At 51.2% G+C, this 17,769-nt stretch overlaps 1 protein-coding gene across 2 annotated transcripts in view; it reads right to left on the reverse strand.

Moving 5' to 3' along the window:
- Positions 1-14,302, reverse strand: part of Bcas4 (breast carcinoma amplified sequence 4) — a 61,530-nt gene extending 47,228 nt beyond the window's left edge. Inside the window, exon 1 of one of the 2 annotated variants that reach the window (XM_063248166.1) lies at positions 14,068-14,302. In XM_063248166.1, coding sequence (XP_063104236.1) covers positions 14,068-14,157 — 90 coding nt within the window. In that variant the 5' untranslated portion in view covers positions 14,158-14,302. The remainder of the gene's footprint in view (positions 1-14,067) is intronic. The other variant, XM_005000848.4, reaches the window with a different exon arrangement.
- Positions 14,303-17,769: the final 3,467 nt, after the last annotated feature.

Consider the following 17,769-nt stretch of genomic DNA (forward strand, 5'->3'; position numbering starts at 1 on the left):
TCTTCTGCATCCACAGGCCACGCAGGTCCTCTGCGAGTGCCCCAGCAAACTCCACACCCAAGTGTTTCAGAGTCCTCCACTTCTTTGACTTCCCCTCCCCCCACGTGTCTGTAAACCCTCTCAGTTCTACTCTCTTGTCACCTTCGCCACCACCCTGCCTCGGGCCGACATCATCTCTTGCTCCAACCACCTGCTCACTGGTTCCCCCAGTTTTGCTCCCCTTCAATCTGCTGCTCTGAGGCATCCTGTTAAAACCAAGCCCTCCTCTGCTCAGAAGCCGTCACAGGACCACTCCATAGCCCCTAGGATGACAAAGGCCACAAGAATGGTTGGTCAGGATGCGGAGCGGCTGGAACCCTCACATGTGCTGATGGGAATGTGAAATGGTGCGACTGCTTGGGAAAGGAGTCTGGCAGTTCCTCCCACAAGGAACAAGAGTTACCCTATGACCAAGCAATGTACCCAAAAGGATCGAAAAGGCATGCTCTTCCAAAAGCATGCATGCATGACTCGTACTGGTCAAAAAGTGAAAATAACCCCATGTTCACAAACTGATAAATGGGCAAAGACTGACACGTGCATACACTAGAATAATATTTCATTCAACAAAAAGGAACAGAGTCCAGGCACATGCTGCAGTGGAAGAAGCCTAGGAAATATTATGCTAAGTGAAAGAAGCCAGACAGGAAAGGTCCCCTATGACATGACTTGATACGAAATGTCCAGAATAGCAAGTCCAGAGACAGGTGATTAGCAGTTATCTCCCTTTACAGAACTGGGGGAGGGGAATACGGGATAATGGATAATGTCCACAGAGGGCTTTTTGTTTTTAGGTGATGAAAATGTTCTAGAATTAGGTCATGGCAATGTTTGTCCAACATAGTGAATATGTATTGAAGACCGCTGAAGTGTACACTTTAAAATGATGGATTGTACATTAGGAGAATTACATCCCAATTTTTAAAAAACCTGTCATTTTCCAGCTGTGTCTGTAAGCAGCTAGCAGCAGCTCTCCTGCCCTGGACTCCCTGGACCCCATATCTTCTCTGACTGACCTCAATGCCTCTGCTCAGGCTCCACCAACCCATCAGCATGTCCTCACCCCAGGGCCTTAGCACCTGCTGTCCTTTACTGGTAAAACTTGTCCTTTACTTCTTGCCAGCCTTCCCCCGACTCTTCATTCTAGGTGAGGCTTCTGCTGACCCTGGAGCTTCCTGCTCCTGCTCCTCCAGCCCTGCTGCACTTTTCTCTTCAGCATTTATCACCAGCTAACACACTGCATGCGTTTTTCTTATTTCCTGTCATCTTCTCCATCAACATGAAAGCTGGACACCTCGGGTTTTAGTATCTTTTACTCACCTCTCCCTGGACCCCAGAATAATGCCTGGCACAGAGCAGTGCCTATGTTTCCAAAGATGGGTCTCCAACTCCCTCCCAGCCCACGTGTCCTTCTGCCCATGATTTTTTCATCCTGAAGGCCCGGGAAGGGTGGGATCCATTCTTCCCACCCAAATCTGTGCTGGCCTGTGACTTGCTTTGACCAGTAGAACGGGGTGGAAGCCACTGCTAAGTTTGAATGTGTCCCCACCAACTCGTGTGTTGGGAACTTAATGCCCAGGGCAACAGTGCTGAGGTGGAACCTTTAAGAGGCTCTGTCCTGCTACGTAGATTAATGTCACCTCAAGTGGGTTTGGTGTCTTGAGAGCAGGTTTGTTATAAAAAGCGAGTGACTCTCTCATGTTCCCTTTCACAAGCTCACATTCACAGACACCCTCTGCCTGTGACTCAGCAAGAAGCCCAGGTCAGACATGACCACTCCATCTTGGACTTCTCAGCCTCCACAGCCATGAACCAAATCGATGTCTATTATAAGCAACACATTATAAAGGGATCTGTTACCGCAGCAGATAAGGGACCAAGACAGCAACACCCTGTGACACCCAGATGTGGGCCTCAAGAGCCAGTGCAGTGCATGGCCTCTGCAAGCCTGTGTCACGGGAAGCAGTCCAGGTGGCACTGCAGCAGAGGGCTGTGGGTTGAGAGGCCATGTGGAAGATGGAGGCACCAGGTGGGAGGGTGAGGCCTTGCTGGACCAAGGTTGAATGCAGCTTCCAGAGAGCCTGGGCACCTTCTAAGTTGTGGCTTGTGCTAAGTGGCTCAGGCTTGGGATAGTTTGTTTCCCTGCAGTAAACAATACAGTACTGAGAAAATATTTATTGCAGGAAAGAAAAGGAGGAAAGAATGCAAGCAAAATAAGCAAGGGAAGGAGGAAGACATGTACCCTCAGGGAGAGCTCCAGCCTGAGAAACAGCAGCCTGGCCTTCATGCTGTGGGCCCTGCACTCCGCCTCGGACCTTCTCTGTGCGGCAGCTTCCCATTTAACAATGGCAGGGAAAATACTTCTGTAGCCTGTAAACTCAACACTCTAGGAGGTTGAGGCTGGAAGATCATAAGTTTGAGCCCAGCTTGGGCAACTCATCAACTCTACAAGACTCTGTCTTTGAATAAAAAACCTTTAAAAGGGCTGGGAAATGTAGTTCATTGTGAAGACCTTGAGGTCAATTCCCAGTACTGCAAAATAAACCAGTGAACAGAACAGAATAGGGGAAAGAAAAGACTCTTTGGACTTAAGACTGGTGCTAAGGAAGTCAGGGTCACCCCCAGGAAGTGTGACCTCCGTGTAATCCATGGCTGTAACTGGACCCTGTTCAGATCTCCAGACACAGAAGTCAGGCAGGTAACAGATACATAGGGAGTGGGTCCAGCTAAACAGTGTTTTCTGTATACTGCTGGTTTTTAGTTTTCCATTTGTGAGAGTTTACGCTTCTCTAAGGGAAAAAGCAGCACTGGTGAAATAATAAACAGTGATGGACAGTCAGGTCCATGACAGTGAGGGGCAGCACTGAGGCACACAGGAGATGCCATGTGCCACCAAAGAGATGAGTACTTGGCACTAGTCTGTGCCGGGTGGGATATGCCAAACTTACTCGTTCAAGAGGAACTGTGATCCACTGATTTATGAAAATTCTTTCAATATGAAAATTTTAAAAACACTACAATGGCCAAGAAAGCTGTCTTGGTGCTGAACATGGGCTTCAAACCTCTGGCCAACTGGCAACTTTAAGATACCAGCATTATAAAAAGTCCAGGGGGCCAGGTGTGGTGGCACACACCTGTAATCCCAGCACTCAGGAGGCTGAGGCAGGAGGATCTCCATGAGTTCAAGGCCAACCTGGGCTACATAAGTGAGTTCAAGGCCAGCCTGCACTAAACAGTGAGACCCTACCTCAATGCTCCCCACCCCCAAAAAAGTCCAGGATAGGCAAAGCTACAGAGCAGAAGATTTAGGGGCACAGCAGCAAAAGACAGAGTACAGGGTCTCGTGGGGAGATGAAAATACTCTAGAAGTGATCATGTTTCATGGTCGCACAACTCTGAATGTATTAAAAGACATGCAACTGTACAGTTTAAATGGGTGAAATGTTCCTGTGTGAATTACAGTTTGGTAAAGTTTAAACACCTGCATGCACATACAAATCTTAAAAACAACACGGTCTGTATAGCCCAGGCAGAAAAAGTAGCTCATCTCTAGCCAGAGTGAAATGAAAGCACTAAGACCCTGTGCACTGGAGGCAAATTATACAATTCTCTAGTAGCCTTAGACTTGAACTGCAAACAAGGAAGGACCTGGTAGACTAGATGACAGCCCACTCCTCAAGAAAGAGTCGCCTGTCCTGTCCCTGACCTTGAGGTGTCAGTCTCTCTGCAGAAAGGGCTGACCACTCCTCCACATCCATCCTCACCCTGACTTTCCAGGAGGCTCATTTGCCCAGTGACCAGAACTTACAGTGCATGCACCTCACTGTCCTCCCGCTTCTAGGGATTCGCCCAGCGCCTTCGTGTGAACATAAATGATGCATGGAGGCAGCTACTCACTGCACATGCATCACGGCCAAAGACTTCATGCAACCAAAATGCTCATCAACAGAAGCGTGGTCACCTGCACCACAAGTCACATGAGAATCTGTCCTACTGCTGAGAAGGATCAGGCAGCTCTGTGCAGTCACACGTGTCCTCACAGAAGGGGGAGGTGACAGGATGGGAGAGGTGATTACCTTGGTACCTGCCTAGAAAGGGACACAAGGAATGAGGACTGGTGGCCTCTGCACAGAACAGACAGCTGAGAGATAGAGCAGGAGAGGCCACCTACCACTCCATGGCTGTTGAGCCTCTTGGATTTGTAATGTGTACGTATTTTTTAAAAACTTTAAAACAAAATTTATTTTTTAAGAATCAGTTTCAATTTATTTGACAAGAACTGCAAGCCCGAGAACTGGACATGGTGGTACACATCTGCTATTATAGCATTAAGGGAGGCTGAGGCAGGAGAATCTCTAATTCAAGCCCAGCCTGGGCAATTTAATGACTTATACAGATCTTGTCTCAAAATAAAATGAAAAGGAGTGGGAACGCATCTCAGTGGTAGAGTACTCCTGATATTTGCCAAAATAAATAAATAAATAAATAAATAAATAAAACACAAAAAACCTACAAGCTGAACTTTCCCCCATAGGTGCAAGCAAAGGAATAAACTCAGATCCAGTGAGCACATTCAGAGAATCCCTAGGTCATTTGGACAATGCATTTAACAGCACCAAACACAGAATCAATGAATATTAGCAGGGTGCAAGGTGATCCGAATGACAGCAGATTCCCACACCAAGCCCAAGGGAAGGGCTTAAATTGCCCACTTCTGCCAGCATGGTGGTACACGTCTGTGACCCCAGAGCTTGGGAGACTAAGGTACGAAGATCCCTGTGAGTTTGAGGTAGTCCAGGCTACCTAGTGAGTTTAAGACCAGCCTGAATTACAGAAGGAAATCCTAACTCAAAAAGAAAAAAAATTGCCCATTTCCAAACAAATCATAGAATTGTTGTGTGTGTGTGTGTGTTGCTGAGGACTTAGGGTCCTTTGCGCCCTCTCGCATCCCCAGCACCTAACATAGGTTTGCTACCAGGACCTGCTCAAATGCCTTTCAACAAATAAACAATCTTAACCATGTTCCCAGGTGTCTACGGTGGCCCAGCATGAGCCGTCCTGTTCATCCCCACAATCTTCACCAACGAGGGGACAAGACCCAGAGAGACGTGCCAGCTCGGGCCTGATTCATACACATTCCAGGGGTTCTACACCCATAGTCTCCCCTCCAGGCTCAGAGCAGGGCACATGCTCCACACACTTGTAACAAATATTTCTGTAACCAACACACAGCAGACACCAAGCACCAGAAGCAAGTAGGACCTCAAGTCCTTGACACTCACAGACCCTGGGGCAGGTCCCCTATTTACGCACAAAAGCCTGCAACCCCAGCCAGGTCCGGGACAGAGCAAGCAGGCAGGCCCTAGCAAGTGAGCCAATAGCTACACCTGCGTGCAGAAGCCTGATCCCTAGGCCTTGGCCCCTAGGGGACATCCCCTCTTCACCCCTCCACCAATGACCAGAGTGATTTTTCAATAGACCCCCCCACCACCACCAGACTGGCCAAAGCCCTCCTATGAGCATGCTTGGTTCCCCAGGCAGATGTTCTGAGCAGGGGCCACCTGGTGTGTCAGGAGTCAGCTCTTGTAACTGCACCGTGGTGTGTGCTCTGCTGTCTTCTGCAAGTACAGCTGGAAGACAGGGAGCATATATTTTGAGCATCTCTAAACAGAAGATTCTGTTAATCCCAGGCCAAAGCCTCCTTCCAGAAAGTACCATATTTCAAATCCCAATCCAAGCTGGGCACAGGCTTGAAATTCCAGCTACTAGAGAGGCAGAAGCAGAAAGGCTATAAATTTGAGACCAGCTGGGGCAACTTACCAAGACCCTGTCTTAAAAAGAAAAAATCTGGGATTTGGTCAGTGGTAGAGGTCTTAATTTGTGCAAGGTCCTGGGCTCAATCCCAGCAGACAAACAATATAAAACAAAACAAAACCTGAATTTCCAGACCACACCCACACCAATTAAATCAAAATGCTGAGGGGCAGGCGTCAGGCATTAGTATTTTTTGTAAAGATCCCTGAATGATGCCAACATTCACAAAATGAGGAACCATGCCCTAATCCAGTGACTTGAACCGTGACTGGTTTAATAGAATCTCCTGTTTAGAGATGCTCAAAATACACGCTCCCTGTCTTCCAGCTGTACTTGCAGAAGACAGCAGAGAACACACCATGGTGTGACCACAAGAGCCAACTCCTGACACACCAGGTGGCTCCTGCTCAGCGCATCTGCCTGGGGGATCAAGCATGCTCATGGGAACACAAGCTTTGGTTTTTTGTTTGTTTCGCTGGTTGGTTCGTTTTTGAGACACTGTCTTGCTATATAGCTCATATTTGAAATCAGTAGCCCAGACTGGCCTTGAATGCATGGCAATTCTCCTGCCTCAGCCTTCCAAATGCTGGGGTTACAGGCATGTACCTCCACACCTGTTGAGAAGTGGCTGTTTTAAAGCCTCTTAATGAAGGCTGAAGGTTGGCTGGCCTTCAGAGTGCCCTAGAGTTAGCCCTCAACTCAGGACCTTCTCTGCAGGTAGATCCAAGGACCTGCAGCCCCCTCCTGAGGTGTGCCCCTCTCCAAGCACCCAGCACAGTCAAGGCTCCTCACACCCTGGAAGGGTATGGATCAGGCAGCCTAGGCAGCTCTAGCTTCATGCACCTGGGTGGCCAAGCGGCCATCTCTGGTCTCCCTGCTGTCCCTGCCCTCATGCATCCCAATACCACAACCAGAGTCCACAGGTCTGACGGCCACCTGCCTCAGCTCGAGCTCAAGCTCAGCTTACTTGAGGCGAGGGCTTCAATCTGGGTTCCCTAGGCAGAATCTGCACTCCTCCTTATGGTCCCGGGCCCTGGGACACCCTGCTCACTGGCCCCAGAGAGACCGTGGAGTCTCTCTGCTATGCAGCTGCAGACCCTCCTTCCTCATCTCTGTGGGTATCCCCTACAGGCTTTGTCAGTTTAGTCACCGTCCTCCCTTGGTATCCGAGGGGAATAGCTGAGACCCTCTCAGATACCAAAATAGGGGCAGTATTTGCACAGGACCTACACATGTTCTCAGGATATTTTAAATCATCTCTAGATGACTTCTAATATCTAATGCAAACTAAACCCTAAACAACTGTTATACAGTGGTACGTTGGTTCACGAACTTAATTCTGCAACCAGAATCCTGGAAAGAATTAAGTTTGTGAATTGAAGTAGCACTGTACTGCTTTTCTTTTCTCTTTTACAGTTCTGGGGCTCAAACTCATGGTTTTATGCATACCTGTGGGAAGCCCTGTAATTGGCTGCCACCTTAACTCCCTCTAGGAGTTAACTTTGGTAGTTAAGCAGCACCTTGCCTACCTAGCTTGTTTGGCCTATTCAGGAATTATGTTAATCAGCCCACCTTATTGAGCCCGCACATGGGAAATTCGAACCGACCTATGAAACTCCGGCAGCTGTTGCTAAGTTACCTGCTGATGTCTCAGCACCCAAATCCCTTCTTCCCAAAATCCTATATATTTGCTACTCCTTCCGTGAATAAATGAGACTTGATTGGAATTCCTCAACTTGTCTCCACTCTTTGTGTCTCTTGCTCCCTTTTCATCCCCACTCCCCCTCTAGGGTCTCCGATTTATCCGAGGGCTGGGTCACATACCATACACACACACTACCCCTGAGCCCCAACTAGCGTAATACTGTATTTTTAAACTTTGTGTTTTTATTGTTACATATTATCTTTTCCAAATATTTTTAAGCCATGTTTGGTTGAATCCATGGATGTGGAATCCACAGATACAACGCATCCACTGCTCAGATCTTTACTGGATTACATGTCTCTTGATGGCAACACTAGTCCTTAAGGACAGCATCATCCTGTACGGCTGGCGTCCAGTGACTGCACACTGCCCATCTGCCACAAAGGTCTGAGGAATAAGTTTACAAGAACTACAACTTTTTTTTTTTGGTACCAGGGATTGAACTCAGGACCTTGTGCTACTGAGCTAAATCTCCAGCTCTAATCTCTTGAGTAAGAATAGACTGTGCCCTGCAGTCCACCCACAGACCTGTAACCCAACAGCTCAAACTTGAAAGTCCAGAGGGGACCAGCAGGTCACAAGGGTTGGACTCATGCCAGGTGTCCCATAGGCACATAATGTCTGCAGGTCAGACATGATAGAATATTCTCAGATTCTACAAAAGTGCAGCCTCTTGGGACACGCAGTGGCACATGCTTATAATCTCAGCACTCCGGCAGCCCAGACTACATGGTGAGACCTTGTCTCACAAAAACAAAACCCAAAAAATCAAAAGTACAAGGATAAAAAGCCACTGACAACAGCTTCAGAGGTAGGAGGACGGAGGAGTGTTTTAGTCCCTTTTTTGCTGCTGGGACAAAATACCTGACATTCAAACTTAGCGAAGGAGACATTTATTTTTGGCTCCCATTTCTGCACTTGGCAAGCTCAAACGCACAAATGGCATGGTGGAAGGGCCTGCCCTGAGGAAAAGCCGCTCACAGGGTGGCAGTCAGGAAGCAGTGACAGCGAAGGGAAGAGCCAGCCTTCCGGGACACACCCCAACGTGCTGCCTCCTGCACCCCACCTCCCAGCCGCAGGGGCAGCTCTGAACTCGAGGGCTCATCTACGGGTAACCACAGCACGCCTCGATCCAGGCACCTTTCAAACACACGACGCTTTTGGGGGGCCACCCCAGACCCAAATAACAGAGGGACAGTAGAGGCCGGTGGGGACTGTGCAAAGGGAGCCAAAATTAAAGGAAAATGGACCTAATATTATCAGATTTCCCATTTAAAAAAAACCCAAAAAATGTGTTGTTCCAAGAAAATTCTCCATTTGAACAAAGCTGCGGAGACACAACCGCGGCCCCGAGCTGCGAGTGACCGAGTGAGGACAGGACGGGCCGCTCCGTCACCAGGATTTGTAGGAACCAGAGTTCGGGCCCAGACACGACGTGCGGGGCCCTCACTGTAGGGGCTACCAAAGTTGAACACCGACCGATGGGTTTTCTGGTGTCATGAACCCATCTAAAAAGCCGAGGGAGTGTGTGCGAAACCACCCCTCTGTGGAGGTTTTCCATCTTCACACACTTCTGCCATAGTTCTGAGGCAAAGCACTCTTAATTCAGTGTTCCCTGAGCGAAGCGCATGTGAACACACACGCCGACTCGCGAGGTCCCGCCTTTACAGGGGCATTTCACGACTCCCAACCCCAAGGGCTTGGAACACTTCGACGCCACACCTACCTGCCAGTCAGGCGGAGCGCAGTCCGCGGAAACCGGAAGCCGCGGGGTTTCCCGCCACCTCACAGGCAAGCGTCACCGGAAGGGGCGTGTCTGCCTTGACTCCGCCCCCAGGCAGAAAACACAGGTCGCGGGAGTCGCGTATTCAGCCCTGCAGAGTACAATCTGTGACCTCTTTCTTAGTCAGTTTGCCTGTCAGGCTCCAAATGGCAGATACGTTCGGATTTATCCGGACCTAGGATGCTGCCGGTGTCCAGGTTACCCATGACTACCGCACATGGTGTCTCTGGTCACAGTGGCGGCAGTCGGTTCCACCTTGAGGCAATTCCTTGTCTGTGGTCCAAGGGAGCTCACTGCCCCCAGAAAGGCCTTGGCGGATTCCACCGTTTTCACTGTCCTCTTTCCCTCCTCCCACCAGCTGATCAGCTTCTCCAGGCAGACACTGAAGCGAAAGTATTTGGCCACCTGAGGCAGCCCTAGAACGGAAAAGCGTGGGCAGTAGCCTCGCGAGGTTGGTTTTTCCCATGATCCCAGGGTCAAACAACTGAGGATGTTTTGTTTTCCGCACTGATAACACCATCCAGCCAGTTTGCTGCTTCTGCTTGCATAGACAAGATTATTTATTTATTTGGGGGGTTTTTGAGACAGGGTCTCATTCTGTAGTCCAAATTGGCCTTGAACTGTATACCCTACACTGACTTCAAACTCGTGACAATCCTGCCTCAGCCTCCTGAGTGCTGGGATTACAGGTGTGTCACGCTATGCCACCTGGTTTTAGTCAGGACCAGAATTTTCAGACAAGTTGTCTTTCAAGAACTTTGAAATGGCCTGGTGCTCCTCTACCTGTGTCCTGCGTTCCCCAAGACTGAAGTCTGCACTTACATACTCTTGGGATATTTGTGCACACATTTCTGGTTGCTTCTTTTCTAGAAGCTTGGCAGGGATGTAAGTCTGAGCTCGAATCTTACCAGCTCCCCAGTCTAAAGTTTTGGTAAGGGAAATACAATCTAGAGCTCCGGGGTCCACATTCCAGTACATCTGACCTTGTTGAAAATCTGATTCACTTAGCAATCGAGAACCATGTTCTTGATACTGGTAGTTTCTACCAAAACATGCAGATGAAAAACAATTCTGACCCTTTTTCAAACCACTGAAAAAGTTAGGGTTGAATTTTGTAATTCTTCTCCATTCCTCCAGAAATTTACATTAAGCTTTACAGTGATGGTCAGCTGAGGTCATTCAGTGTGACCCAAATCCAATCTTTGCAGCAATCCAGTCAACAAAATTGTCTGTAGTTCCAGAAGATATTCATCTATAGGGCTGGGAATGCGGACAGCTCATAAAAACTGGCCACGGCAGCGGCTTCTCTCCAGAGACTGATTCAGTTGGACTTTTATACTGATTTTAGTTTCTGTTTGGCCTACTACAGTAAAGTGATTGGCGATTAATGTTTAACTTTGGAATTCTCCTACAATGACGATGTCACATAGTGTGGCTCGAATTTGGCTCCTGAGAACTTTGTTTGGATGCTTCTGAGCTCCAGTCCTGCTCACTTGGACAAAGGCCCTGGTGAGAACATGGCACGCACCTTTACTTCCTCCCAGCAAAGCCGCCAGCCCCACCTTCAGCCTAAACCTGCCCAGGTCCCAGCTCAAGAGCTGAGTAGAAATCTGGCTGTGCCTAGCAAAGAAATGCTCATACGACGGCCACCTGAGCTTCACTGCCGGAGCCCCTGAGCCCCTGCTCTTCATAAATCACGGGAACCCAGAAGGGATCTGTCGCTGCCATCGTGAAGCAGCTCCAATGACCTCCCCTGCAACTTCTCCCAAAAGAGGAAGCTCAAATGAGAGACTGAAAATAGCTCGCCTGGGGAAGGCGGTGCCAGGCTGGGGCACAGCTCCTGCAGGTCTCACTAGCCACGTGCCCCAGTGCCACACTCCTCCTACCAGCTGCTCTGCTCTCCATCTCTGAGAAACCCTGCTTTGCCTTACCAAAGTGTTTGCAAGGACCACTCCCTGTGCCAGTGATGCTTACTCCTTGAGCTGGCCAAGTCCTACTATGCTTTGAGGTCCACCTCAGAAGGACACCACCACATGTGGGCGGGCACCACTCAGCCTCAGGTCTCGGCTTCCTTAAAAAGCCCTCTGCAGGGCTGGGGATTTAGCTCAGTGGCATAAGTCACTGCCTGGCAAGCATGAGGCTGTGAGTTTGATCCCCAAAAAGTACCGCACAAAAAAAAAAAAAAAAAAAAAAAGAGGCCTCTGCAGCTGGACAGGAAGACAACACACCTCATGTGCCTTGGGCACTCTTTACAAGTGTCAGGTGTCCTGCTTGCCTTCTGATAGTGTCACAAGGGCAGGGGGCCCAGGGTCTCACTGCCTGTGGTGTCCCTGGAGCAGGAACCCCAGGTGTCCTGTGAAGCAGGTTCCAATTCACCAGGACACCTGGGACATGGCTGGAGCAGACTTTGGCTGGGCTGACATGGTCCGCTCAAAGGCCCAGTGTGGCCATCGTTGGTATGGAGGGCCCTGCTGCCCTGCCCCCACGGGTGGCATATTCCCACACCAGTGCCTGTTCTGTGCCTGAAGCAGGCTTGCCTTTTCTGGCTCATTTGCCCACCTGGAAACATCTACGGCTTGGGGAGCTGCTAATGAATTAAGCTTTAAGCAGAGGCTGCACGCGACTGCTCTGGCTCAGTGTCAGTTTCTTTTGGTAAATAAACTTCAGCAAGTGCTCTCAATGAGTTTATAGCCACGCTGAGCGAGCTGCAGGGAGCTGGGGCTCATTATGCCCCTTACAAATGAGCTCCAGCCAACCTGTTTCCCAGTTAAAGGAGCCCCGAGTGAGCAGAGTTAACACACACAGTCTCGGCAGAAGACGGTCCCTAATAGAGGCAAGATGAAGCTGTGGTTTAGCCACTGGGCACAGGGACTCTCGCTCCTGGGAGCAATGGAAACAACAAGAGATACATGTGGGAGGTCAGAAGACACCTAAGTGCCCATCCTAACCCTCCTCCAGGGTCCAGCCTGGCAAAGGGGGCAGCTCCGTGCCATTTACAGATGGTTCATAAATTATGTACCCATTCCTGTCATGGGTTCCTCGAGAGCCTCAGTTTGCAGAGCAATAAAATCAAAGAGCAATATCCCATTCCCTGGGTCACTGCCACAGCTGGATGGCAACCCATGAACAGGGCAGCACCCTGCTGGCACACATTGTGCTCAGGGAACAGGGACAAGGGCTGCAGGCTCTCTACTACAGAAGCCACCAACCCACACTGAGCACATATAGATGGGTCTGGCGATGAGTCCCAAGGTCCGCTGGGCACTGCCTATAACCCCAGCACTTGGGAGGCTGAGGCAGGAGCGTCATCGAATTGGAAGCCAGTTTGGGCTCCAAGTGAACTCAAGGCCAGCCTACACTACACAGACCCTATCTTGGAAAAAAAAAACAACAAAAAACAAAGTTCAGTATGAAAAGCCTGCTTTCAAAAGCCCTTGGCTAAAAACAATTAAAATTTCATTAATTTTTACACTGATTACATGTTAAAATGGTATTTTGGGTATAGTTACTTTAAGTATGGTGAGACCGGTTTCACCTGTTCTTTCCTGGTGGCACCTAGGCACTTTACACTACACAGAAGGTTTGCATTTGTGGCTCACATATTTCCAAAGGATGGTTCTTATGATACGTTCTGACATGGAAATCAGATTCACCTTTATTTATTGAAACATCTCCCTATGCAGTTCAGGCTGGCGTCAAAATAGCAGTTCTTCCTCAGCCTCCAAATGCTGGGATTACAGCGTGCACCACCACGCCAGGCGAAGATTCACTTTTAAAGTGTACAAATCAGCATCTTCTGTATATTCACCAAATTGTGCTTCCATCGACCACTTTTTTTTAAAATTGGTACCAGGAATCAAACTCACAACTCCCCGCTTGCAAGGCAGGTGCTTATGCCACTGAGCTAAATCCCCAGCCCTCATCGACCACCCTTTATGTCCAAAATATGGGCGGGAGCCGGGGGGGGGGGGGGGGGGGGCCGACACAGCCCCATACTTTACCATTAACAGTCATTACCAGTTTTTCCATGCTATTTTGAGGAAAGCAAGTTGCAAAACTATTACATCACCCAGTCTCTAACGTGTATATATATATGTATATTTGTAAATGCATTTTAACCGTCTGAAGTGATGTATACCGATGCTGGTTTTCTCTGGGGACGGAACTGGGATAGAGGAGTAAAGTGGGGAGGAAAGACAATTATTTACAATATTTCCGTTCGGCTTTTAGATGTAGAGAATGAATGGACTTGGGCCCCAGATAACTGCTAGTGGACTTGGGTAAGTAACTTTGTCACAGTACCATCCAGAGACTGCCTTTGATGGAAGCAGAGAGTCTAGTTTTAGACCTACTTTTTATTTATGCTTCCAAAATGGAAAGTGCAAGCAGAGACGTGGTATTTTTCTCCTAGCAACCGCAGCGGACCGCGGCCCCGGGGCTTCCCAGCACCTGCACGGATTGTGAGAATCGAGCGAGGTGCTGGGGACGCAGGACCAGGTCTGCGGCCTCTGGAGACCAGCTGGCCTAGGGCAGCTGCCCCGAGCGCGCAGGACGGAGCAGGAGCGACTTGCAGCGCATCGGCGGGCAGCCCCAGGCAGCCACGGCTCCCACCCCACTGCTGGCGCGAAAGGATGCTGCGGGGAAGCCGAGTGCCGATCTGGGTCCAGGGGTCCAGATCCCGACCTCGAGACCTCTCCCTCCTCCGGTCCCTGTCCCCGTCCCCTACCTCGGCCCCGGGCTCGGGGGTCAGCAAGAGCGCGAGCTCGTGCAGCCCGCTGAGCACGGGATCAGGCCGGTCGTCCTCCACGAGCAGCATCGCGAGGATGGCGGGCTCTGACAGGTCGAGGCTGCCCTAGGGCCGGCCTCCGCGATCTGGCCTCGGAGCCCCGCCCCCGGTCCGCTGCACGCCCGGAGGCCCGCCTGGCGGAGGCGGGGCAGGTGCGCACCCAGCGGCCGCAGCCCGCGGCGTTCCGAGCGCCGGCTGAGCAGGCAGCGCCACCCAGTGGCTCGTGGTTAGCACTGCACGCGCCCCGGCACTACCAGTTCAACTGGTGTGGTTCGACTTCCAAAGCCCTGGTCCCGCCTAGATCATGCACAGTTCGTAGGATTGTACAAACGCCTGAGTACGGTTTGAAGTTGTCCAGGGGGTTCCCATCCAGTCACGTTTAAAGAACGGGCACCGTCGGTGTGGATCACACCTTTCCACCCTAATTCCGAGAGGAACCCAAAATCCCGCGGATGGGGCTTAATGCTAGGGTTTGAACCCAGGGCCTCACGCGCTACCAGAGCCACACCACACCCCTGGCAGTCCTCAAAGCTCTCCGGGGATTCCCAGGGCGCACCTACGCTTGGCAGGTGCTATCCTAACGGTTCTTTTCTCCAATGCTCCCAGCTTCGGGCCCCCAGACGCTCCCACTTAAGCAGCTCGGTTTAGCCCAGAGGAGAGTCCGGGAAATTGGGGAAGCCAGGTGCACGGACCTGCTCCTAGGGGCAGCTTTTAAAATAAGAAGTCTTAAACGTGCCAGATCTGACCCCCTACACCCCCGAGGCTCGCCAAGGAGGCCACGGGGCTGAAAAGTGGTGGTGGGGAAGTCCCCAACGCAACGCCAGTGAGGAAAGTACTGAAAAGGTAGATGAATGTAGATAGGGAAATCTAGAGCTTTGAATTTTTAAAATATTAATTTTTTTCTAAATGGCCTGGTGTTTGGACAGCAGGACAACTCTTTTTTTTTTTTTTTTTTTTTTTGAGACAGGGTCTCGCTGTGCAGTTCAGGCTGGCCTTGAGCTCACTTTGTAGCCCAGGCTGGTCTTGAACTCACAACGATCCTCCTATCTCAGCCTCCCGAGTGCTGGGATTACAGGCGTGAGCCACCACGCCCGGCTTAGCAGGACAACTCTTGAGCTACTTGAGCCGCCTCTTGGATGATCCGTCAGGGGACGATTCCTGCTCCCACATCTGCCTGCTGCTAGTTTCTCAGCACCCTCATGCAAATAGTCAGGTCTTCAGGCCAGATTCGTTTTCTGAAAAATTTTTGGCTCAAGCTTGGGTCTCAGGTGCTTAGGAAAAGAAAGGGGTTTATACAAACGCCCTGAGCCCACCTGGGCTGCTCACGGTTGATCTTGGCGCTGGGAGACTTGTCTGCGTCAGGGGCCGGCCAGCCGCTCAGGCTGCTCCCAGGCCTGAAGCCACCTCAGATTGGCCAAATAGGCCCAGTGCAATAAACAACCCAACGGGCAAATGTCAGAAACCCAGGCTGGGGGAAGGCGGTCACCAAGGCTCGGTATGGCTCACTGCCATTAGCAGTTTTTAAAACATGCAAAGTCATTGGGCTGGGGATTTAGCTCAGCAGGCATAAGCGCCTGCCTTGCAAGCAGGCAGTCTCGAGTTCGATCCCCGGTACTGATTAAAAAAAAAAAAACATGTGCAAACTCACTTGATAGACTGCGTGTGGATGGAGGCACCACGAGTAAATGTGCAAAGCTGCGGGGAGACGCTGTTCACATCCCGGTCTGGGGTTACTCTGGGGTGGGAGAAGAAAGTGAGAAGGGGCCTCAACGTGTTTCACGTTTAATTTCTTCATCTGACGTTGGTCATGACACTTAACTAAATAGCAGAGCATATTATTTACATGTGTTGCCTGCCCAGACCCCAATCCCTGGCAATGGGGCTGCGATCCTCAGCGCCCAGGAATTCTGGTCCTGGGCCACAGCTTGTTTTTTCCTCGCAAATATGCCATTGTGTCTTAGACTTCGCAAAAATTCCCAGATGCCCAGAGCTCTACCCCAAACTTTCAGGACGGGAGTGTTGGGGCTGGAGAGATGCAGGGCCTCCCCCTTTTAATCAGCTCTGCAGTGGGTTCTGATGCACCCCAAAGTCTGACAATAGCCCCCACCAAGGCCTTTGTTTTGCTGGCCAGCATCATCCAGGGACCTCGCTGAAGGAATGGTTTTCAACAAAGAGGTCTAAATTTGCAAAAACTCCCCAGCCTCGCGGAGATGCGTGGCTCCTGCCCCAAGGCGCTGACCCCATATAGTCCTGCCCTGGGTCCGCGGCCCTCAGGGAGGCCCCACAACAGACTGCCAGTTTGAGGCCTGGAATGCAGCCCGCCAAGGCCGCACCCTGCCCAAACCAGTTTGAACCAGCTGCCGGGAGGGAGTCGTGGCGCGTCCCCGCGAGCTCCCCCTGGCGCCCAAGCTGGGCTCCGAGCTGCGGCTCGCGCCGCCTGTTCTGAAGGCCTTGGCGGGTGCGGGCGACCGCCCTGTCCCAGCCCAGGCGGGGGGCCCCGGGTGGCTGCCAGGCCCGGAGCCCGCAGCTGGAGCCCACGCGTCCCTGGCGTCACCGCTAGGTCGCCTCTGTGTCTTCTCAGGCCTCGGGTGCGCAGGTTCTAGACCCGCTGCTGCCATGAAGCTGCTGGCTGCGCGCTGGAAACTACTCAGGCCCAGCCCCCACCCGAGGCTGGGATTTAACTGTACTGGGCGGGAGGGGCCCCGCCGCAGCCGGTGCCCGCTCTTTGGAGGGTCATTGGCTTTCCTCACCCTGTGCAGTAGGGTAGCTCTACCCTACCGTTTTAGAGACGGAGAACCTGAGACACTGAGCGGGATGCCACCTGGGATAGTCGATCCCGTGCTGCTTCCCAAAGCCAGCCCGCCTTTGACACCTGTTGCTGGATTCACAGGGTCCAGCCTGGCCTACTGAGAAAACTCCCGGACCCCTGCCAACCTGCTTATTTCACTGCCCCCCCCCCAGAGCCCTGAGGTCTCTGCTCCACTATGCTCCCCAGCGCTCCTGCACTCATGAAGTCCAGAGACCTCACCTGAATCCTCCCTTGCTTATGTGTCTCTTAATGCTTTCTATTTGAGCTCCGAGTCAAATAGGAGCACACTGCCAAACATGGTGACACGTTTGTAATCTCAGCACTCAGGCAGCTGAAGCAGGAGGATCACCGTTACGTTCGAGGCCAGCCTGGGATAATAGTGAGTGCAAGACCATCCTGAACTGCATCGCCAAATCCTGTCTCAAAAACAGACAGACAGCAGCCCAAGGAGTAGGAGCAGGAGACCATGCTGGGGACTGTGGAGTGGGCGGTCCTTCCTTGAGGTGACTGGCACATAGCTTGCCCCGCTGCAGTCCTGCCTAGGCCCGGTAGGTGGCAGATGCATCCGGTTTGGAGGGCAGTGTTGCTGTGTGGGTGTCCTTTGCGCTTTCCACGTCTTTTATGGTTCACATGTTGGTTCCAATCCTCGGCTTCTGAGAAGGCAGGCATCTGGGGCTGCCATGTGGGGTGTACTGCGTGGCCCCAAATGGCCACTGTCTCCCCTACTCTGGGGTCCCCTAAACATAACCTATGTCTGCCAACCTCCAGCAGCCTCTCCTGTCTGCATGCCCTGAGCTGATCACCCCCAATCCCCACCCCACCCCTCCCACCCT

The sequence above is a fragment of the Cavia porcellus genome, unplaced genomic scaffold (assembly GCF_034190915.1).
Source record: "Cavia porcellus strain 051 isolate PalLab524CR breed Dunkin Hartley unplaced genomic scaffold, mCavPor4.1 scaffold_5, whole genome shotgun sequence".
NCBI lineage: Eukaryota > Metazoa > Chordata > Mammalia > Rodentia > Caviidae > Cavia > Cavia porcellus.